General features: G+C 36.9%; 1 protein-coding gene across 1 annotated transcript in view; it reads left to right on the top strand.

Moving 5' to 3' along the window:
* Positions 1 to 17797, top strand: part of LOC148947128 (E3 SUMO-protein ligase NSE2-like) — a 68408-nt gene extending 50611 nt beyond the window's left edge. The window contains exons 3-5 of the mRNA XM_089097274.1: positions 1653 to 1758; positions 13142 to 13310; positions 17590 to 17797. Coding sequence (XP_088953400.1) covers positions 1653 to 1758; positions 13142 to 13310; positions 17590 to 17683 — 369 coding nt within the window. The 3' untranslated portion in view covers positions 17684 to 17797. The remainder of the gene's footprint in view (positions 1 to 1652; positions 1759 to 13141; positions 13311 to 17589) is intronic.
* Positions 17798 to 22274: the final 4477 nt, after the last annotated feature.

Raw genomic sequence — 22274 nt, 5'->3', positions numbered from 1 at the left:
TGAGCCCTCTTACGATATTCTAGGACTACTGGATCGATACGATCACCCCTGGGGACAAAAAAAAAAAAATAATAATAATAAAATAGACACGCATCCGTGATCTTTCTTCTGACAAAAAATACAAAATTCCACATTTTTGCAGATAGGAGCTTGAAACTTCCGCAGTAGGGTTTTCTGATACGCCGAATCCGATGGTGTGATTTTCATTAAAATTCTATGACTTCCTGGGGGTGTTCCCCCTTTTTTTGAAAATAAGGCAAATTTTCTCAGGCGCATAACTTTTGATAGGTAAAACTAAACTTAATGAAACTTACATAATTCAAATCAGCATAGAAATTTAATTCTACTGATTTATCTATGGGTATCAAGATTCCGGTTTTTAGAGTTTCGGCTACTATTGAGCCGGGTCGCTCCTTACTTACAGTTCGTTACCACGAACTTTTTCAAACACTTATATTTTTCAGCTTCTCGAGGTGGAAAGCAGGCACTTTTTTAATACACTATTTAGTAACATATTTATTAAATATACTATTTACTGAGTCAATAGGGGTTTGTTGATATCATTTTTGACTGGGCAAATATCCAGATGCCATATAAACGCGAAAGCGTTTGATATGGAATTTTAAACAGATGCTGGAGTTGGAGTTTGTTTAATGATGTTTACAGTATTTGTTTATCTGCTGACTTTAACAGTCCTCAAGTATATTTGGGGCTAAAGTCTTGTGTTATTATATGTATTCATGAACTTCAAATTTTCTTATCGCCAACTCCCTAAGCACTTAGCTTCTATGTCTTCGAATTTCTTAGCAGAGAATTAGGGTCATTCGTGTTTACAGGTATGTCATTTTTATAGTAGAACTATAATCTGACAAGGTCACTATATTCTTTGACTTGATTTTTTATGTATCCCAAATTTCACGTTGACTTGATTTTCAGCTGATTTCATGGAATAAATTTAATGGACTTGGTAAAAGGGATGAATAGTGACTTTTACCAACCCCTTGTAAATTATAATAATGTAATGGACTTGGTAAATAAATAAATACGTTTAATGGACTAGGTAAAAGGGATAAATAGTGACTTTTACCATCCCCTTGTATAAATTATAATAATCTACTTATTCCAGTTTAAAGAATAGATCTGCTGCCTAACTTGGAGCCTATAATAAGTTTTAAAGCTCCTCTCTCCATCCCTACCTTATTTATAAGGCTTGAAAATTTTGTGATAATCTTCACTTTACAAAGCAAAGGATTTCGACTTAGAATCTGCTTCTTTGTGACTTTAGATTTTGCTAAGGTACTTGTTATTATGGGGGTTTGCTCTAGATTCAGAACGAAAATATTTTTTTCGAAGTTGGGATGTATTCTTGTAGAAAAATTTGTCAACCCTTGCAAGTAGAGAAAAAGCAAATGCATGGAATTGCAAACACATTCCAGGAACCTAACTCAAGCTGTAGAATCCATTGAAAGTTTCATACACTTATCACATCAACTTTCGGAATTTGTGAGCATTCAATATTCTAGGGGGAGAAGGGACGAGGAGTAAGAAGATTCACTTTTTATATTATTGCAACTTTCAGAGTTAGTAAAGAGCTCTTACTGGTTTTCCATCAGTCAGTTCTAAGAAAAAGTATTAAATTGTTATTCTTGTAGGTTTTCGATGCCATGTACGAAGAGTACCTATCAAATAGCAATTTTACAGAGTTCAGTAAATATCCCAAGTTTGTTGAGGCCGTTCAGTCAGTTTCTGAGGCTAATGGTACTGTATTTGTTTCTTAAATTTTAAATAATATCTTTTTCATTCATTAAATAGCGACAAGGTAAAAATGTCACATAAAAGCAAGGAAAAAAGACTGTAGCTGACATTAAGAATTTCAAGTACTAAAACAGCTAGTAAATCAACACCAGAAAAAAAAACTCTCTGATAAAAATAAGTGGTGAAGGGTTTTCATCACCTTGATTTTCCTCAATGACATGTTCTTTGGACTATAAATGACCTCTATCAAGCACTCTCAATTTGGTATATTTTCTCGGTTTTGTTGGGACAAAAGAGACTATATATCTTCACTCGAGCAAAATGGAATTGTAAGGGTATTAACCCCAGTTGATAGCGCTATGAAAAGGTTTTTGCTCATGCGCAATTAATGTTAGCAAATTGGAATTCCAAACTTTCTTTGGACATAACGATTGATAATTTCTGGAAGTTTGCCATTTTCTATATCAAACCAACTTGAAATTTTTTTCAGTTTTTTTTTTTATTTTATGCTTAAATTTAATATTAAACAACCCTTTATTTCAGGCAAGTTTTTGGATTTGACTCTTGATATAATGTAAAATAAGTAGATTCTTTTCGGTCTCACGATTACGCCTAGATCTGAGAGGCTATAGGGTAGTTATTCCATGTTTTCTTATCAATTCACCTATTTACGCTGGATTTTTTTTTTTTTTTTTTTTTTTGCAAGACGAGGTTTGAAGTTCCCAATATGCCCATAAGAGGTCAGGTTCATCAGGCATGTAGGGTAGGTTTCCCATTATATCAATCATTTCTATTTTACTACCAAAAGCTCTCTACAATAACAGTACAAGTCTTTTACTACAAGATGCTGATGCTACATCTAAGAGTTTTGTCAGATTTGTTTGACATTTATCACCTTTTAATGATACTGACAAATTAAAGCACATTCTTGTTCAGCCAAATACTCCATAAGATAAATGTCTATCAAAGGTGCTTTTGAAGTATGCTCAGTCCCTCAAAAGATCCTAGGAGTTGGAAACACCAAGGCAATGTTGCTCTGGGTGCCTAAGAACTTACCACTTATTTCTGGAAAAAAAAAATACAAGGGATGCTAACAAATTTTCTCACTAGTATTCTCTTTTTCTTGGCCTGCAGAATATATTTTTATCCTTGTACCAAGAATCTCTGCTACAACATATTCCCCCATTGACGCCATCCTTTTATTCATGTTATTCGTGTTTTTTTCAACATTAGATATTGTTTTTCTATCTAGATTGGGCCTGTTGGGTTTCGGTTCATTAGTCAGATTTTGGCGTCCCTGTCCCTAGGCGAGCCAAAGAAACTGGTTGGGCGTTGGCCTAGCAAGCTATCCTTGTAGAACAATGCCCGCTAATGAAACGTCAACGTTGAGCCTTGGATTGGAGCCTTTCAATCTGATGACAGCTAATGCTAAACCCCGGACAAGATTTCGAATCCGAATAAACCGTTCAAGATTGGCCTATGGAAAGTTAGAACCATGTCTGCACTGTAAAAAGCCGAAAGAGGTCTTCTGTAAATGCAAGAAATTTGGCCTTGACATAGTCGCCATCTCGGAAGCAAGATGAAAAGACTGTGGTGAGAAGACAATCAGCGGTGACCATACGATGTTTGAAGTGATATATAGCGGAAAAACTGAAAGTCACTTTCCTGAAGTTGCAGCAATATTTGATCCAAAAGCGTCTGGCGCCCTGTGCTCATGGAAACCAGTCAATGAAAGAATACTGTATGCAAGGTTTGTTTCTAACCACGCCAACTTGTCACTGATCGTGAGGTACGCACCAGCAAATGATGCCGTTAAAATGATTTATGCGACAAACTTCAATCAGTGGGCCCCCTCCACGACGTAACCTGCGTTGCAGCTGACGTTGATGCAAAAGTTGGACAAGACAGAGTCACTATCCTGAAGTGATTTTTTTTTTTTTTTTTCTTTATTTTTTTTTTTCTTTTTTTTATTCCAATATTCACGGCACCAGGTACTTCAAAGGATCTGATATGCCGCTATTCTTTTACCTCGTTCAATGGCCTCAAGGTTTTAAATGTCAATTGAACCTTCTGTTGACGGTGTCAACAGATGGATTTGTAGGAATAATATCCCCAGGCAGATCGTTCCAGAGAGAAGTGCAACGCCGGAGGAAGCTGTTCCTCGAGTACTCAGTTTTTAGCGTATCATCCTTTAGTTAGTTGGACCGAGCTGTGTGCCTTAGTGTCTGCCTTGTCGGCTGGACAAAGGGGGGCACAATTCGAGAGAGCTCGTCTGAGGGAAGTGAACTCATGTACTTGTAGAAAACAGCCATAGACACTATATCAAACCTTTCATTTATAGACTGGATTGACTCTTGTGTACAGGCACAGCCCGCCCTATCTTCCCTCTTTTAGATCTTCTGAAAAAATGGCAAAAGTGCTTTTGGAACACCAGTATATATTAGATCTTCCTATTCCGCAGTTTGACTAATGCTAAATTTTTTGAGCCGAAGGATCGAGCTCCATTAGCTATGTCTTTTGCATTAAAGAGTAACTGTCAGCATTCTTATGTATGCGGTACCTAGCTGATCATGGTGATTGCTCCACAAGATATTGTTGGAGAAATGTATCTCTAGTAGACGAAGCTCGTCAACTCACTTTATAGCTTCATTTTTAAAGATGAAACTGGGGTGTTCACGTGGCACCTTTGATCGGGTAATTAGAAGCTTCTTTGTTTTTGATGCATTGAAGTTGATCATCCTTGTATCAGACCACTTTTCAATTTTCAAAAGATCCATCTATAGGGAAAGGGAGGCTTCTGTTGGGTCTTCGTGTTTAGGGACGCCTGTGTGTGTCGTGGTATGGTCGGCAAAGTGATGCAGAAGGTTTGCGAGGTTGTGTCCCATGTCGTTTATGTAGATGAGGAAAAGCGCAGGTCCCAAGACACTGCCCTGGGGTACCCCTTCTTTCACTGGATATTCGCGGGAAATAAACCCGTCAAGAACAACCCGCAGTGAATGATTGGAAAGAAAGTGCTCAATCACTTTTAACAGACATAAACGAAGACCATACGCATTGAATTTCCGGAGCAGACCATGGTGCCCTACTCTATCAAATGCTTTCGCAATGAGGGAGGATAGTTGACTGATGTCTTGTCACATTGCCAGAAGTTCCATACAATTCTGATATTAGGCCACTAGGCAGTCAAATGTTGAGCGTTTCAGGCGGAATCCATATTGGTAATCGCCTAGAAGGTCAATTGATTCCAGGTACTTATGAAGTCTTTTATTGGAGACGCTATCGTAGACTTTGCCAACACAGGAGAGAAGGCTAATAGGCCTGTAGGAGCCCATGCTCGTTTGATCGCCTTCTGACCTCAGAGTAGGTATAAAAGGGGTGAACGTCCATGTTTGTGGGAAGGTTCCTGAGCGAAAGTACGGCTGGAAAAGCAATGACAAGGCTCAATATAGTTTGGCCCTACATGACTGAAGGACAACAGTTGGTTGGTTGTCAGGACCCGTGGCTTTGGTTACATCCAGATGCTGCAGAATGCGAAGGATCCTGGGAGCAGAAAAATTCACGCGTTCCAGGACAGTGTCGGTTCGGTCGGAGAAATTTGGCACTTCTCTACCGTCGTCGTCTAGATTCGAGAATTCGGCGAAAGCCTAAGCAAGAGCTTCTGCCTTTGCTTGTGCATCTTTTATCATTGTCCTGTTAGTCTGGAATGAAGGAAGTGCGGTCCCCATGGACAACGGTAAAGCCTCCTTGAGACTTTTCCATAACCGCTCTGCACACGCAACTTGAAACTTGGTGGCGAACTTGTCTTTACACTGAAACCGGGCCTGCCGAATCGCTCGAACTGCATCTTTGCGCGCATTTATGAATGCAATTATGTCCTCTTCGCTCTTCGAAAGTAGCCATCGCTTGTGTACCTCTTGCTTTGCTCGGATTGTCTTCTTGCACTGGGCGTTGAACCAAGGTTTGTCCTTACTGGACACCTGGGTCCGCTTTGAAGGGATATGCTTTTCGACAGAGTCAACTATGGCCCGCTGATAATTATCTGCAGCTTCCTCTGGGCCTTCTAGGAGGAAGGCTCTCCACTGCTGAGAAAAAAGAGTGTTTCTCAAACCGTCCTAATCACCTCTTTTGCATAACCAGATTGTTCGCTCATGCTTTACTGGAGGTGGAATACGTAGGTTTCCACGTGCAACGACGGCAACGTGGTCACTGGTGAAAGCATGAGCGTCTACCTTACAGGAGTCAGAGTGGTCTGTAAGGAAGAGGTCAAGACGAGATGATCCGTTTGGGCCGTGATACGTGTCGAAATCGACAAGTTGTTCCAGCCCGTAAGAAAGAGAAAGATCATACAAGTCTAACCCCTCCTTATCAGTATTTTTGCTGCGAAGCCACACCCTAGGATGGACGTTGAAGTCTCCCTGGAGGATAATGGCGGACTTAGCGTCCTATCCCCGAATATATTTGAGGGAGGCTTCAAGGTAGCTGGTAATCTGGTAAGTTGAAGGGTTATATACGGTACCGACAATCACGGATTTATTTGGGAGGGTCACTCTAACCCACAGAGCTTCTTCGCCTGCTGAATCTGGTATGTTCAGGCATGAATAAGGTGTATGGCTCTATACATAAACAGCGACACCCCCTCCTCCGTATTTAGCACCGTCAGTACGCTCTCGATCCCGCCTGAGGAGCGTGTATCCCTGTATGGCAACCTCATTGCTCTGTATTTCTTGGTTTAGATTGGTCTCAGTGATGCACATGATAGAGGGCTTGACCGAGTTCACTAAATGTAGGAACTGGTCAAACTTAGATCTTAGACTCGGTATGGTACAGGAGGCTACCGTGAGCAGGTCTATTTGGGCGGTTGGTGGAAGTGCTACAGGTCGTCGTTAAAACGGATGTTAGGTTCGATGATTATCGTTTTTAATCGTGACTAGGTTAAAGAAGTTCTATTATGTGGATAGTCCGACAAAGCCCATAAATCCATTGCCATGCATCATTAGACGGGGAACGGTGCCACCTGCCAACGCACCTCATTACCGCATCTTCAACATGGAGGTGGTACCCCATACTGGGTTAGGATTCGGCACAAGTGCCTCCCACCTTGCATATTACGCTCTTTGTGCCTCTGAAGGCACAGAGAAACTGAGGTCTGAGATTGTTTTTGCTTCCAATAATGAGGCACTGTGTTGTTTCTAATCGTTGCCATGATAGTATTGCTGGATGCATTGTAACTCCTCTTCCCATTTACAGTGGGCCTTTGATTTTTGTGTTTCTTCTGAGCTGATAGTTGTTCGATTAGAGAACTTTTTAGTAGCATATGGGTAAGTTTGCATTTGTTTTCGGTGTATTTGATATAGTTTCTATTATTGAGCATCTTCTGATGCCCTTAGCATCTCTATTGGGCAACTTTTGACTGATCATGAGTTCTTTTTGCCAGTCTGAATTCACCCTAAGTCGGTCTTCTGGTGGCATTGTTGCAGCATCTCATAAAAAGTATCAATGTAAGCTTCTTGGTGACAATGATTTTTTTTTTCATGCAGCTGATTTTGATAATATAGTGCTAATGCGCCTTTTTTTGTCAACGGATTCTTATAATAACACTTTTTCCCAGAAATATGTCATATTATGTGCTTCGATGTCTAAGATTATCCACCGGATATAGTCGTCTGGGAAACAGTTGACGATTAGTGATGCTGAATAGTGCTGATCAGTATTTGCGATTAGTGCTGTTAGTGCTGATCTTTTAATTTCTGCATCTCCCTTTTCTCGTATTTTTACTAGTCCTTTGCCACCATCTATGTTTGTCGTTCTTAAGGAAGGAAATTTCACTTATATCCACGATTCTGGGTCCACCTCGAATTTAAACTTTGTGGTCACTGATTCATGCCCAGTAGTGAATTGACCAATACATGTTTCGGATAATTTTTTCACCATTGACCCTTTTCATATCGAACTTCCCTTGTCGACATCAATATCCTGAAATAAACTTTTAATTGATAAGCGAAAAGTTATGAAGAAGCGCTGGCAGATATTGGGCTCTACCGCTATGTTCTTGATTTGCACTCACCGGGGTAGTACATTTTATTGAAAATCGTCGAGTCCTTCGGAGTACCTCTAGGCATTGCCAGAAAAAAAAAACTCAGAAAAAGGTTGGTTAGTTTTTCTTTATTATAAAGAGGTGATGCTTAGGAACCGGAATTATTTATGATGGGTGTGAATGGCCTCAGTCTGGAGTTGTATTTGAAATCATGAAATCTACAAAACGCAAATTCCTTGAGGTTGTTGGAAATTAATAAAAGTTTCTAACTGAAAGTAAGGAGTGACATTAAAACTTAAAACGAACAGAAATTATTCCGTATATGAAAGGGGATGCCCCCTCCTCAACCCCTCGCTCTTTACGCTAAAGTTTTACTCTGTCTCACAACTTTGTTTTTTTAAACAATGAAAAAACTTTAGCGTAAAGAGTGAGGGGTTGAGGAGGGGGCAGACCCTTTCATATATGGAATAATTTCTGTTCGTTTTAAGTTTTAATGTCGCTCCTTACTTTCAGTTAGAAATACTTGTTTTTTTTAACTTAATTTCTGAACGTTTTTGAGTTAATGCAGCTTTTATTTTGGCTCACCGTACATGAATAATCAAAACGAAACTTGCATATTCATTTAACTTTTTTTTGGCTAAATGGCTTTTTCGAGATTTTGTTCTGACGTAACTTACAAATTAACTTACATAACGAACTTCTATATTCGTATATTTTTATTACGTATATTAGGGGTTCGCTCCCTAGTCAGTACCTCGCTCTTTACGCTAAATTTAAATTTAGTTCCAATTCTTTAAAAATGACCCCTTAATCACAAAGGCTGTTAATTAGAATAAATAGCTCTGATGAAAGTACTAAAAAACGTTAGCGTAAACAGCGAGGCAATGAGTAGGGGGCGAACCCAATCATATACGTATTAATTTCTGTTCGTTTTAAATTTTGATGTTGCTCCTTACTTTCAGTTGAAAAAGTTATTTTTTATTATTTAATTTCTGATCTTTTTTTTAAATAATGCCGGGAATCCGGCGCCCCCTTCATAGCAATGTCCCCTCTGCCTTGAAAACTTCCTACATGGAAATATCTTTCCCCTTAACACCCGACCCTCCCACCCCCATCCCCTCCCAGCTACCGAAAAAAATCCCCCCTGAAAACTTCTGTATAGTTCCCAATAACCAATACTATATCTAAACATTGGGCAAAGTTCATAACTTGCAGACCTTCCCCGGGGACTGTGGAGGGATTAAGTCATCCTCAAAGACATGGTTATTGTATTTTTGTACCATGCTGAAAAATGGCTATCTCGAAATTTTGATTGGATGACTTTGGGGAAAAAATGAGCATGGGAGGGGGCCTAGTTGCCCAGCATTTTTTGTCACTTAAAAAAGGCTCTAGAACCTTTAATTTTTGTTCGAATGAGCCATCTTGCGATTTTTTAGTACCACTGGGTCGATACGATCACCCTTGGGAAAAAAAATAATAATAATAAACACTCATCCGTGATCTTTCTTCTGGCAAAAAATACAAAATTCCACATTTTTGCAGATAGGAGCTTGAAACTTCTATAATAGGGTTTTCTGATACGTTGAGTCTGATGGCATAGTTTTCGTTTAAAGTTCTGTGATTTTTAGGTGGTGTTTTCTCCTTTTTTCGAAAATAAGGCAAATTTCTCAGGCGCGTACCTTTTGATAGGTAAGATTAAACTTGATGAAACTTACATATTTGAAATCAACATAAAAATCTGATTCTTTTGATGTATCTATTGGTATGAAAATTCCATTTTTTAGAGTTTCGGTTAATATTGAGCCTGGTTGTTCTTACTTACAGTTCGTTGCCACGAACTGTTTGATTGATATGGTCATTTTTCCTCAATATTTCCAGCCGACCTGTTGACCCTAATTTGTGATGTTTTTTTAGTAGTAGTTGCAATTTTTTTGTAACCCACGGTACAGTATGCACAAATAGTAGAGTAACACAAAAAAAGGAAGAAGACAGAAAACACGTATGCACACATATACGTGCATGCATATGAACATACACACATATAGATGCATAAATTCTATGCTAGGAGTATTCTCCCCTGCTGAAAATACCCCTCAGATAATTCTCTCCTCCCCGTGCAAAATCCCCCCCACGTACAAAATTGAGCATTCAGTAAGAAATTATGACAAATGAAAATAAGGGGTTCTGGAATATTCTACCTATTTTCCAAGTTATAGGTAGAATGTATGGTGTATAATATCCTATATATATTATTTTTTTTACATTTTTACATATTATTTTTTGGGGGTTGAGTTATCATGGCAGGGTAAGATGAAGGTTAAAAAAAGTAATTTAATAATATGAATTTAGTGGTAACTGTAGAAGAGTTACCCTATGATAGAAAGTCAGAGAGATAACACCAAGAAGTACGAGTAATTACTTCCCACTGTCTGGTACTAATCAGGGGCGTTTAGCCAATTGGGCCAAAATGTTCGGGGGGGGAGTGATTTTCTCGACTGGCTGGTTATTTTTACCAACGAATTTGGTTAATATTGCTTTTAAGATTATTCCATTAAAAAAAAAAAAAAAAAAAAAAAAAAAAAAAAAAAAAAAAAAAACGCATCCGTGACGTTTCATCTGGAAAAAAAGCAAAATTCCACAGTTTTATAGGGTAAGAGCTTCAAACTTCCACAGTAGGGTCCTCTAATATTCTGAATCAAATGCTGTTATTTTCATTACGATCGCTTGTCTTTTTGGGTGTGTTTTCCCCATTTTTTCTCAGGCTTGTGGCGTTTCGTGTGTAACACTAAACTTAATGAACCCTTTATATTTAGAATCGTCATAAAAAAAACATTCTTTTTATGTATCAATTGTTATAAAAATTCCTTTTTTAGAGTTTTGGTTACTATTGGGGCGAGTCTTTCTTTACTTACAATTCGTTACCGTGAACTGTTGGATTATTCTACACCATATATTCTACATGTATTTTGGAACATTTTCTTCATTCTTTTTATTTGTCTTAATTTCCCGTTAGCTGTTCAATTTTGCATGCGGAGAGTTTTCCAGGGGGAAAATTTACGCTGTGCTTGTGTGTGGGGGGGGGGGGGTACGCTGGATTCCTATAATTTCATACAGGAATGTATAAACACAAAAAAAGAACATATACAAATAAACTTTCCTATGGCAGTACCATATTGAACATAAAGAACAGCAAGTTCACATCAAAAGAGATGAATTGAGGATGGAAAGAACCTAATTGCAGGGAGGCCTCTTCATTTAACTTGGAATTCAACTTTTTATATGACGTCAATATATCAGTTGCACTAAACATTTAAATTATCTTATGGTTCCTATACCAACAAGGCAGATATAAAGGGTATTTTTTCAGTAACGGAAATACAATGCTCTAACATCCTGCGTATCACTAATATTAAAAAGTGGGTGTAGATCTGACAGAAGAAGAATGAAATATTCAAAAAATTTGGATATTTACTAATAGTATTCGCACAGCTACTAGAAATATTTCCTCCTTCCTAATTGATTGCTTTGTTGAAATCAGCCATCTTTCTTATGCTTGTGATATACTCTCGCTTGCAGAAGACTTGAATCGCCTCAAACGGCTGTGAATGTTGTCCAATTTGGTCTTTCAGCTATAAGTCTTTCCCTAGAGGCTTCTAAAACCGGAATTATTGCAGTTAATCTAAATTCTGGATTAAGATAGTCTCTTCCAGTTGAGTCATCTCAATCAGACGTTCGAACACATTGAGTATCTCTGACTTCCTCTCAATAGATCTATGAAAGACAGTGAACAAGAGTTTGCGATTATTTAAGCTATCAAGGGAGAGCTTCCATAGACTAATGACATGCTTGCCATATTAAAAGGGCGATTTGATAAGAATTGCTTATGAAGGCTTGTCAATGCAGTGTTTGCGCCGCACATATATTTCACTGCGGCGGTTTGACTAAGTTTTTTCTTAGCTTTTCATTATGGTTCAAGAATGCTTAAAGTCTCAGCAGAGAGATTTTGCAATCAGTAGTGGTTCCCAAGAAGTTACCCTTTTTGATACAAAAAGACTTAATAGTAGATATATTTAAGCTAGTCTTGTTATCTGGACTTTCATCAGAGTTAGGAAGGATTCATAATAGGTAAAACAAGGTGATAGGAGGAGGAAAGCTTGGACAAACTTGTCTGCAGTTGGAAAAAAAAATTTAACTATTTTTACAGGTATGCCAGTGTTAAGTGTGGTGTTTTGCCCCTCCAGCAAAATAAAAGAAAGAACTCTTATTTTTGAGTAAACTTTGGATGCAAAACTATTTGTATACTGGGGGTAGGGCACATTCAGAGGTCGTGTCCAAGATGCTTTTCCCTCTAAAAATTAGATAAAACTGGCAAAGTCTAATATAATAGGCCATGATTGGAACCTAGAGTGACAAAATTTCGTTCACAGTTTTTCTTTTTATTATTTCTCATGTCTGTTGGAAACTACTTAAAGAATAAGACATGGAATTATATAATGGTAGGGCACATCTGGATGAAATATGAATTGTGTGTCAGTTCATCCCATGGGGTAGGCTAGACAGTACATATGCAAAGTGAGCAACCCTCTCCCCCTCCCAAAAAATTCATCCTCCTCCTTGACAGAGACACCTTACACAAAAATACGGCTCTTTTGAAAAATAGACATGTTAAGAACCTAGATTCAAACTTGAAATATAGCCAGTAAGTTGGTTTCTTTCTTGTTGAACCAATTCTGAGATTACTCCTCCCCTTCTCTCTAAAAGCTACACTAAGTGAAGTAGCACAAAAAAAGCTTAACAGAAAAATTGGTCAGCTATTTTCTTACCAAGTCGGGAGCCGCCATTTTTTCGTCAAATGACCTCACTATGAGTTCCTTGTATTTAGTAAAAGCTCTTAATTTTATGTTTGACCGACGGGGGACTTGTATCTTAGTGTTCAAAAAGTCCCACTAGTGAATATCCCTACCCTTCCTTGTTTTATGTTTCATTACATGTTGTGCGGAGCTGTCCATACTTCTTGTCACTTAAAGTTTCGGTGTGAAAAGAATTCAGTCTTAAAAAAAGTGGGTTCTAGAAGCTAAATGACACAAATTTATTACTGAATTTAGAGTTAAATCCAGTGTATGATCTCCAGAAAAATTTGTATAATAGGTATGATAATTGTTGGGTGGAAGCTAAGAGCAACAATTAAAAGCAAAGCAAGGTAGATTTGGTTAACTCTCTCTGCGACGGGAAATGCGACATTTTTCAAGCTACTCCTATAGAAATATGTTGTAAGTATAATGTATGCAATTATTATCATAATGTCGTAATTATGGAGTGTATATTCAATTAAATGTTTGATCTTTATTTTAGTTGCATTTGGTGCAGGAATTGAAGCTGTGATTACAGAAGCTATTGTTAGCACATTTGATCCTATTACAAAACAGCCAATGGTCGATCCCGTGAAAGGAGCCAAGTGTGGACACACATACGAACGATCTTCTATCATTGAACTCATTAAACGCAAACCAAAAGGGACAAGGTAATGCTTACCTTTCAGTTATTTAAAAACATTGTCTCTGCCAACCAGCCAGATCAAGCGGTCTTAAACGTTGTTTTGTCGAACTTAGCATGTGAAAATGTATGATGCATGTCGGAAGAGTTTTATAAGTTCAGTCTTAAACAGCTTGTAAAGAGCGACCGTATGTAAATCCTTAGAAAGGAATGTTCATATAAAACCTCTTAAACTCAATGAAATTCGTTGTGAAAAATGTCAAAGGAGTTTTCTTACTGTGATGATTAGAAATATTCTCTTAAATACTGTGAGTAGCTTCAAAAAGGCTTAAAGCTGTGTATTTGCGACTTTTTTCCATTTATAATGTTCTGAGCTTATTCACCCTCTGAAAATCGCCCTCTTTTGGTTTTGTTTTCTTGATGACCTAAAGGGAGAAGGTAATGCTAATATAAATGCTGTTCTGAGCTTATTCCAGTGGAAACTAGTAAAACGACCAGAAAATTAAAAAGCCCGGAAACTAGTAAAACAACGAAGAAAAATAGTTAAGAAAAAAAAACGTGAGTGATTTTGTGGCACTGAATAAAACGGAAAGATAAACTATATATTTCAGTAAAGACATTTACCAAGCCGTCCTCAGATCTTTATCGAAATATTTGCTTTATCTCATGGTTTTATTATCACCCTCTGTTGGTTTTTGTTTTCTTGATGACTTAAAGGGAGAAGGTAATGTTAATATTAACTCTGTTCTGAGCTTGTTTCAGTGACTGTAAGACATATTCTGGATACTGTCACTTTTGAAAACAAAAAGTGTTATAAAATGATGCTAGAGCTACACATCCAACCATTTTATAAAGAAAAAAGTTGTTGTATATTATTTGGCCATTAGAATTTATTAAGTTTAGATATTACAGGTAAAATTCGCCATTTCCCCTGTATCATTGTTGAGCTTGTTATGTTTAAAAGACCACCTACATTCATAGACAAGAGATGTATTTTTGATTGTCCAGGTATTGTATAAACGGCTCTCGGTATTTGAAGGTAAAACACACAGACATAGCTTTAAAATTGGATGGCTTTAGCAATTGGGAAGTTGCTGATTTGTATATCGTATTGACAAATTCAAAGGATTTTTTTTAGGAAGGTTACTTCCCTAGCCCCACCTATGGCTTTGTCTAGAATGCTTATCAAATATACATTAATGACATTAATAAATTAATCCAAATTATAGAATAATATCTGATTTATTAATCCCAGCGAAAAAAAATATTTATCTTTTTTTGAAAATTGGCAATCTGGGATTTTCTGGCCTGAAAAAAGGATCTAGAAAGGTCAAGAGTTTGAGAAAATCTGTTTAGAACCTTAATTTTGGAAACACACTTTTCAAGTAAAACATAACCAATTATAAATAGCACGTGTAACGTTGTAAGGAATTTCTACTTTTTTTTGTCAATTTTGGAAAACAATAAAAAAAAAAAATGCCCACAGGACAGCCCAAAAAACGCAAATTTACAATTACTCAAAATGACAACTTGTTTTAACAAGAAGAAATGCTTGTCCAATCATCTGAACCATCAAACTTGACAAGACCAGACATGCGATAGTAAGAATCATAACGAGTTAAAAACGAAATTATCTTGTTTGAGGACTAAAAATAAAACTCTTTCTAAATAGCAGTTGCAAAACAATTTTCTTAAGGTCCTTGAAATATTCGAACAGTTTATTAGTCTGCTATGTGAACTTCGAAAAAAATTAAACCATATTAAACATAACTAAGTATGAAATACTAAGTGTGTTGTAGCGAGGAATCCCTACTTTTTTATTGTTAATTTTGCATTGTAATAAAAAAAAAGTGTTTATAGGATGACCCAGAAACCGCAAATTTGTAATTATTAAAATGTATAATTTGTATGAACAAGAAAAATTTTTTATTCGATCACCTGAACCGTCAAACTTGTCAAAATCAAAAGGAACCATATTAAACATAACTAAGTATGAAATACTAAGTGTGTTGTAGCGAGGAATCCCTACTTTTTTATTGTTAATTTTGCATTGTAATAAAAAAAAAGTGTTTATAGGATGACCCAGAAACCGCAAATTTGTAATTATTAAAATGTATAATTTGTATGAACAAGAAAAATTTTTTATTCGATCACCTGAACCGTCAAACTTGTCAAAATCAAAAGGACGATTTTAAAAAACGTAAATTCAGAATGGATGAAAACGAACAACCTAGACCATCAAATGTAGCAAGACCAATAAGAGCAGCTAAGACAAAGGGTATTGAAAAAAAGTCAATTAATGATAAACGACGTGAAGAAAGTGAAGAACAAAGAAATATGCGGTTAGGAGATATGCGGCAGCAAGAATTACAACAACTAAAAAACGAAAGTAAATAGCAAAGAAATCTGTTTCAAAACGAAAGTGATGAATAAATACGTCCTGGACCTGGGAAATGGAAATTGTTCTAAAAATGACTTCAATCAAATTGAATTAGCTAAAGATATGATTTCCAGTGGTAATTTAATTGAGGAAGTATTTGGAGTCTGGCAAACCAAAATTCCGATGTAATGAAGGAGCGTGTTATCTTAGCTTCGCTCAACAAAGAAGGTAGTAAAATAAATGTGAAAAATATCGATCGCCTCTCAGGATAATATAAATCCTAAAAAATATGATTCTGTGATTGATAAACAGGAAGGAGGAATTGAATTAACTACAGACTTGCTCGATTCAATTTAGATTGCAGACTTGTCACCCGATGACTTATAAATAAAGAAAAATACAATAGTTATACTTACGCCTAACTTAGATATTTCAGAAGGGAAGTGTAATGGAACCCACCTTGTTCTTACTGAATTATGTAACAACATATTTAAGCCGCATAGTTTTTTTTTTCTGAAACCGGCATACTGATATTTCGGGCCTCAAAAACGATCTCAATAGGTCTCAACTTTAAGGAAGAATTCGTGTTTTTTGCAGGGTCGCTGTATCGAACCTATGGTGACGCCATGACATCAAGAAGAAGTTCGTATTATTTGTGATTAGAAACAAATATATATGTGATTGGCGTACTTACTACCAATCATATATATGTATATGTGATTGGTGTATTTACCTGGTACAACATAGGTTAGCCATGATTAGGACCAAAAGTGCATCTACCTAACATGATTTTATTCGCTGTATAACAAATTGTAACCATATTATCCATTTAAACCCTGTAACTTAAAAAATATTTCTAATCTAAGTTCTAGAATAGATTGCTGTTATTGTGAACCTTGTTCAGTGCACTAGTGCTGACAGTAAAGAGTAGTGTGTCTCCGAATTATTTTATAGGGGGTCATAATATAAATTTAATTAAAAAAAAAAAAAAAAAAAAAAAAAAAAAAAAAAACACGGAAGGACTCATTTTGTTGCAAATTCTTAATTATATCGTCCTTTTAGTTGCTGAAATTGGTCGAGGAAAGACTTCCGTCCTAGATGCCTGCCTTAGACTCGTATGGAATCTGAGTGAATTTTTAAGATAACCATTATTATTATTATTATCTATTGAAACCCCATCTCCATACAAAAAGAAAATGGCGGAGTATTACGAAAAAAAAGCAAAAGGGCACTATACTTTCAAGGACGAAAGACAATTCAAAAAAGAGATAAAAAAAAATACAAAAATAAAGAAGGACGCAGGCACTTGTAACAAAAGTGAGGAAGAAGAGCAATGACAGCGTAACTAGATTACACTGCTGGATCTATTACAGTGCATTTGAATCACAGCATTTGAAACGTCCAAAAGAGTTGCTCATAATAAGGGCTCTTCCGGGGGTAAGTACCGCAGATTACTCAGGTTGCCTATTTTCCATAGATACATTTTTATAGAATGGTGGTAATAACTTGCTAAATCAGAGTCATGCAAGAATTATCAGTGTATATTATTGAAACATACAAAGTAGGGCTTCGCCCCTTCCCTCAAAGTTTTACACTGGTGTGTTGTATCTCTTTGGACCCATTGCCATTCCGGAATTATTTACGGAATGGTCCTAAATGATTAATTGTTAATGACTGATTGTTGCATGACTCTGCCAGATCAAAATAGACTAAGTAAATATTTCACCAATGCTGTTTGATTCTCAACAAAGTTTGTATTTAATAGTTTTTTAGATTGTTGATTGCACCATAACATTGTAATATAGAAGCACAAAATCATTGCATACTTTTGGTTGGTTAAGCTTTAGATCTAATGGAACTGCTACACTTGTTTTTAATATGTCGTATATATTTTCTAATATAAAATATTCACGTTTCCTTATTTCAGGTGTCCTTACGTGGGATGTAATGAGAAACTGACTCTAAGGGATCTACAAGACGATGAACAGATGAAACTTTATCTTAGTCAGCAAAGGAAGTAGCCACGATACTATGTGAAACCAACGTGGATTGATTCTGTATGATAAAACCAGCGTAAATTTTTGTATACGAGTTGTTTTAGTTTTGATAAAAATATAATACCAGTCAATGGGGAAAGAATATTTGAGGAAACGTTGTAGTCTTTTTTATTATTAGGTATTAGGTTTTTTATTATTATATTTATTATTATTATATATTATATTTTTTATTATTATAATTTATTATTATTATTAGGTATTTTATTATATTAGCTATCATAAAAAAAAACTCGATGGCCAAAAGTACATGAAAAGGCTAAAAGTTAATCATTTTGTAAGTACTTATGTAGAAACAGTAAGGAGGGATACCAAAATGGAAATGCCTAAGAAATGCATGCCTGTGGATCCTGTACCAATTATTTTTTTCAAAAATTACTCATTCGATTAAATTCATATTCATTCAATTATATTTGTTGATCCCCTCACCAAGTGCTCTGAAAGCACATGGAATAATTCGGCCATAGTAGGAGCTCTGGAATATAGAAGGGAATAACTATGCATACTACTCACCTCTTCTGACCTGCTGCTAGTGTAAATTACCACAATGCACAATTTATAGTTTATTATTTGTACAAGAATTGAGGGTATTTATATGAAATTAACCATTATATTGCGAAATGTGTGGCCTTCTGTTCTTTCTTTCATGTTTCGCTTGATTAAAACCTTAACACATCTGTCGCGTTTTAACTTTATTCAAAACCATGCTTAAGTTTCAAATTTGATTATCAGTCAAAAGAAAAACTGTTCGGAATGGTAAAAGCGAAAACGGTGTTTTTTGTTTTGTTTTTTTTTAATGAGCGCTTTTTCTTATTATTTACTCAGAGTGTAACACTTAAATATTTTCTAAAGTCATGTCTTCAAATGAAGAGGTTTAGCTAAAATAATTAAAAAAGATATTCCTGAGAATGCTACAAAACTGGACCTTTCAACAAATGAAACTGTGGGTATGAGGGTAAAATGAGAGTAAAAAGTCCTAATATAAACGATAAATCAGGATACAACTTTGAACAAATAGTGTATGAGGACAAACCTTCATTTATATTAAAGGATTCTTGTTGCCCATAATTCGAATTAGACCTATAAATAGTGTAATAGACTCTCCAAGCTTAATTAAAATTTTGTAAGCAATTCAAAGGATCTAATTAATATTGTTCCTAAACACTTGTTTACTTTTCATTGCGGAAAAAAATTAAACTAAATCAACAATAGAGCTATAAATTGCACCTTTGTATGGATATATGTTAAAAGAGGGTCTTTGAAGAATTGTAAGCTGACTATTATGCTCGAAAAGTCCAAAATCCCTTAGCAGCCAGTCATTACTGTTTCATGGCATATGGACTATCAGTCTTTTGTGTGTCATAATTCTTTTTTATGATTAAGTGGTCCCTAGCTATCATATTTGAAGAGCAGGATATAAAAATGAATGGCCTTTTGTATCCCTAAATTTTGAAGAGTTTAGCAGTAGAACCCCTGCTCTATTTGAAATTATTGTCCGTGCGGGATTAGTTGTCTTTTTAGGCAAGGCTTATGATACTTGCGTAAGAAACGGAAGAATTGGGAACCTGGACTTTGCTGCTTGAGTCATGCGAGCAACAGCTCCAAGAGTACCTTTTGTGTGTAAAGAAGTCAATGGAATAGTTTGGCCTGGGAATATTCTTTAAAAAACAAAGCCAGGGCGAATACCGGCTCCCCCCCCAGAACATCAAGTAAGACTTCTAAACTATTGAATATTTTACTGAATTAGAATACCTCGGAAGCATCAAAACGCTGTGTAATGTTAAGACGATGTAAGGACTGGTATTGGTTAAGCAGGCAACGCTTTTAGAAGGCACCGGCAAGTTTATAGATCCCAGAAGAACTCGCTATGTCTGAGAGCTTTCTTTGTTACGGCTCAGAAAACTGGCACTTGAGCGAACAGTTAGAGAAAATATTACTGGGATTGACTGGACTTGACAGCGATTCATGAACTAGACTTTAAGAGAGCTCACCTCGCAACCATTACACAGACGTGATGAAATACTGTAGATCAAGGCATCTAGGACACGCCATCCGAATGACTGAAACTCGACTTCAGGAAGCTATCCTCCGTGTGACAGTATGCTGAATCTAGATGAAAAGGCAGACCAAAGAATTCCGTCAAACACAGCTATGCCAAAGACCTCTGAAATCTTCATGAATATCTGTAACCCAACTGGAATAACGTGTGGGCACACCCGAGGGTAGACATGCGGCTCTTCTTGGATGCCCTAAGCGCTTGTGAGGGCACAGAAGGGCCTAAGGTAAGGCACTAAGCAAATGTAGTGAATGGTACTTTTAATGGCTTATGTTTTCTAAAATTTTGGAAGAAAATTATATTGATAGTATATTTCTTTATTGATAGTATGTATTGATAGAAAATTATATTGATAGCATATAGTATATTTTCGTCAGCTCTTCAAAAAGGAGGAGAAGACGATGCAAGAATTCAAATATTTTTTTTTGAGCCTCCTTTTAACTGGAAATTGGCGAAAAATTTTCGTTTTCCCCATATTCAATCGGCACGTGTCATGTGTGGGTTCAAAGATACATGGGATCTAGGTGCAATTCCTATTGTGCCTAAGGCCCTTTGATTGGCTAGTTTGCGATTTTGCTTTGCTTATTGAAAAAGAAGTAAAAGTGCCTTTACATGGTGGAGAAACTCGCGCACTGGATTCGATCTAAAAAAAAAACATTACAGAAATTACAGTATCCTTGTGCAGAATGTCCTGGTTGGTAAAGGATTTGAATATTTTCAGTCTCATATCCTAGGTAGCGCAATAACACTGCCTAAATAAAAACGATGTTGGCACAATCTATTTTTTTTTTTTTTTAGACCAGCACTTCATATCGATGGGGTTGTCGTAGAAACTTCAAAAAGGAATCATTCGATCGGAAATTCAAAGGACTAGTACCCTTTTAATACTTAAAAGTGATTGGATTGCAACTAATCCCTCTCCCACGCCTACCACTTCCAAATTTAGACATAGCTATTTTATTCAACATAGTTGAAAGTTGCGGAAATTGTGTGTTTGAGGATGACACCCCCCCCCCACAACCCTCAGAGCAAGGGTTGTAAGTAATGCCCTGGGGGCATCGACGGTTTTTATAGAAGGTGATGTCATGGAAATTTCAAAAAGGGCTCATTCGATTGGAAATTGAGAGGGCTAATACCCTTTTTAATAGTCAAAAGTGATTGGAGGGCAACTAACCCCCCTCTCATGCTTACCATTTCCCCAAGCACATCCAATCAAAATTTTAAGATAGCCATTTTGTTAAACGTAGTTGAAAGGTTCGGAAAATATGTCTTTGAGGATGCCACCCCCCCCCCAGTGCCCAAGGGCAAAGTTGTAATTTATGCCCTGGGGGTATATAAGGTTTTTATAGAAAATATTGTCGTAGAAACTTCAAAAGGGCTCATTTGACTGGAAATTGAGAGGGATAAGTGCCCTTATTAGTAGTCGAAGGCGATCGGAGGGTGAATACCACCCCCCCCCCCGTCCTCCCTTCCCACACCCATCATTTCCCCAAATATTTCTGATCAACGTTTTGATATAGCCATTTTGTTTAACGTAGTTGAAAGGTCTGGAAATTATGTCTTTTAGGATGATATTTCCCCCACAGCCCTCGGCAAGGGTTGCAAGTTATGCCCTTGGGGTATGAAGGGTCTTATAGAAAATGTTGTCGTAGAAACTTCAAAACGGGCTCATTCGATTTGTAATTGAAAGGGCTAGTGCCCTTTTCAATAGTCGAAAGGGATTCGAGAGCAACTAACCCCGCTCTCACGCCCACCATTCCCCCAAACACATTCAATCAAAATTTTGAGATAGCCATTTTGTTAAATGTAGTTGAAAGGTACGGAAATTATATCTTTGAGAATGACACCCCCCTTCCCCACAGTCCTCAAGGGCAAAGGCTGTAATTTATGCCATGGGGGAAATGAGGTTTTTATAGAAAGTGTTGTCGTAGAAACTTCAAAAAGGGGTTATTTGATTGGAAATTGAGAGGGCTAGTGCCCATATTAATAGTCGAAGGTAGTCAGAGGGCGAATGCAATATGAGTCAAAAGTGACGGAGGGCAGCTAGCCTCACTCCCTTCCGACAACCCCTCTTCACCAAACGTATCTGATTTAAATTTTGAGATAGAAACTTTGCTCAAAATTGTCCAAAGAACTAAAAAAATTTCTCTAGGGTTGTAAGTCATGGCCTGGGGTCATATAAGGTTTTTATGGAATGGGTGATTGCATAAACTTCATATTGGTCTCATTTGATTTGAAATTAAAAGCTATAGTGCCCTTTATAAGAGTCAAAGTGATTTGAGAGCAACCCCACCTCCCCCGCTCAGTTTCCCCAAAGACATTCAATCAAAATTTGGAGATAGAAATTTTGTTCATTGTAGTTGAAGAGTCCGGAAATTGTGTCTTTCAGGAAGACACCCCCGCCCGCGTGGCTCTCAGAACAAGGGTTGTAATTTATGCCCCGGGGCATATAAGTTTTTAATTATAGAAAAGGTGGTTGTATATACTTCGAAGGGGACTCAT

The sequence above is a fragment of the Artemia sp. Qi Xiang Cuo genome, chromosome 11 (assembly GCF_049724085.1).
Source record: "Artemia sp. Qi Xiang Cuo chromosome 11, ASM4972408v1, whole genome shotgun sequence".
NCBI lineage: Eukaryota > Metazoa > Arthropoda > Branchiopoda > Anostraca > Artemiidae > Artemia > Artemia sp. Qi Xiang Cuo.
The sequence above is the reverse complement of the archived record's forward strand: the minus strand, read 5'-3'. Positions and strand labels throughout refer to the sequence as shown.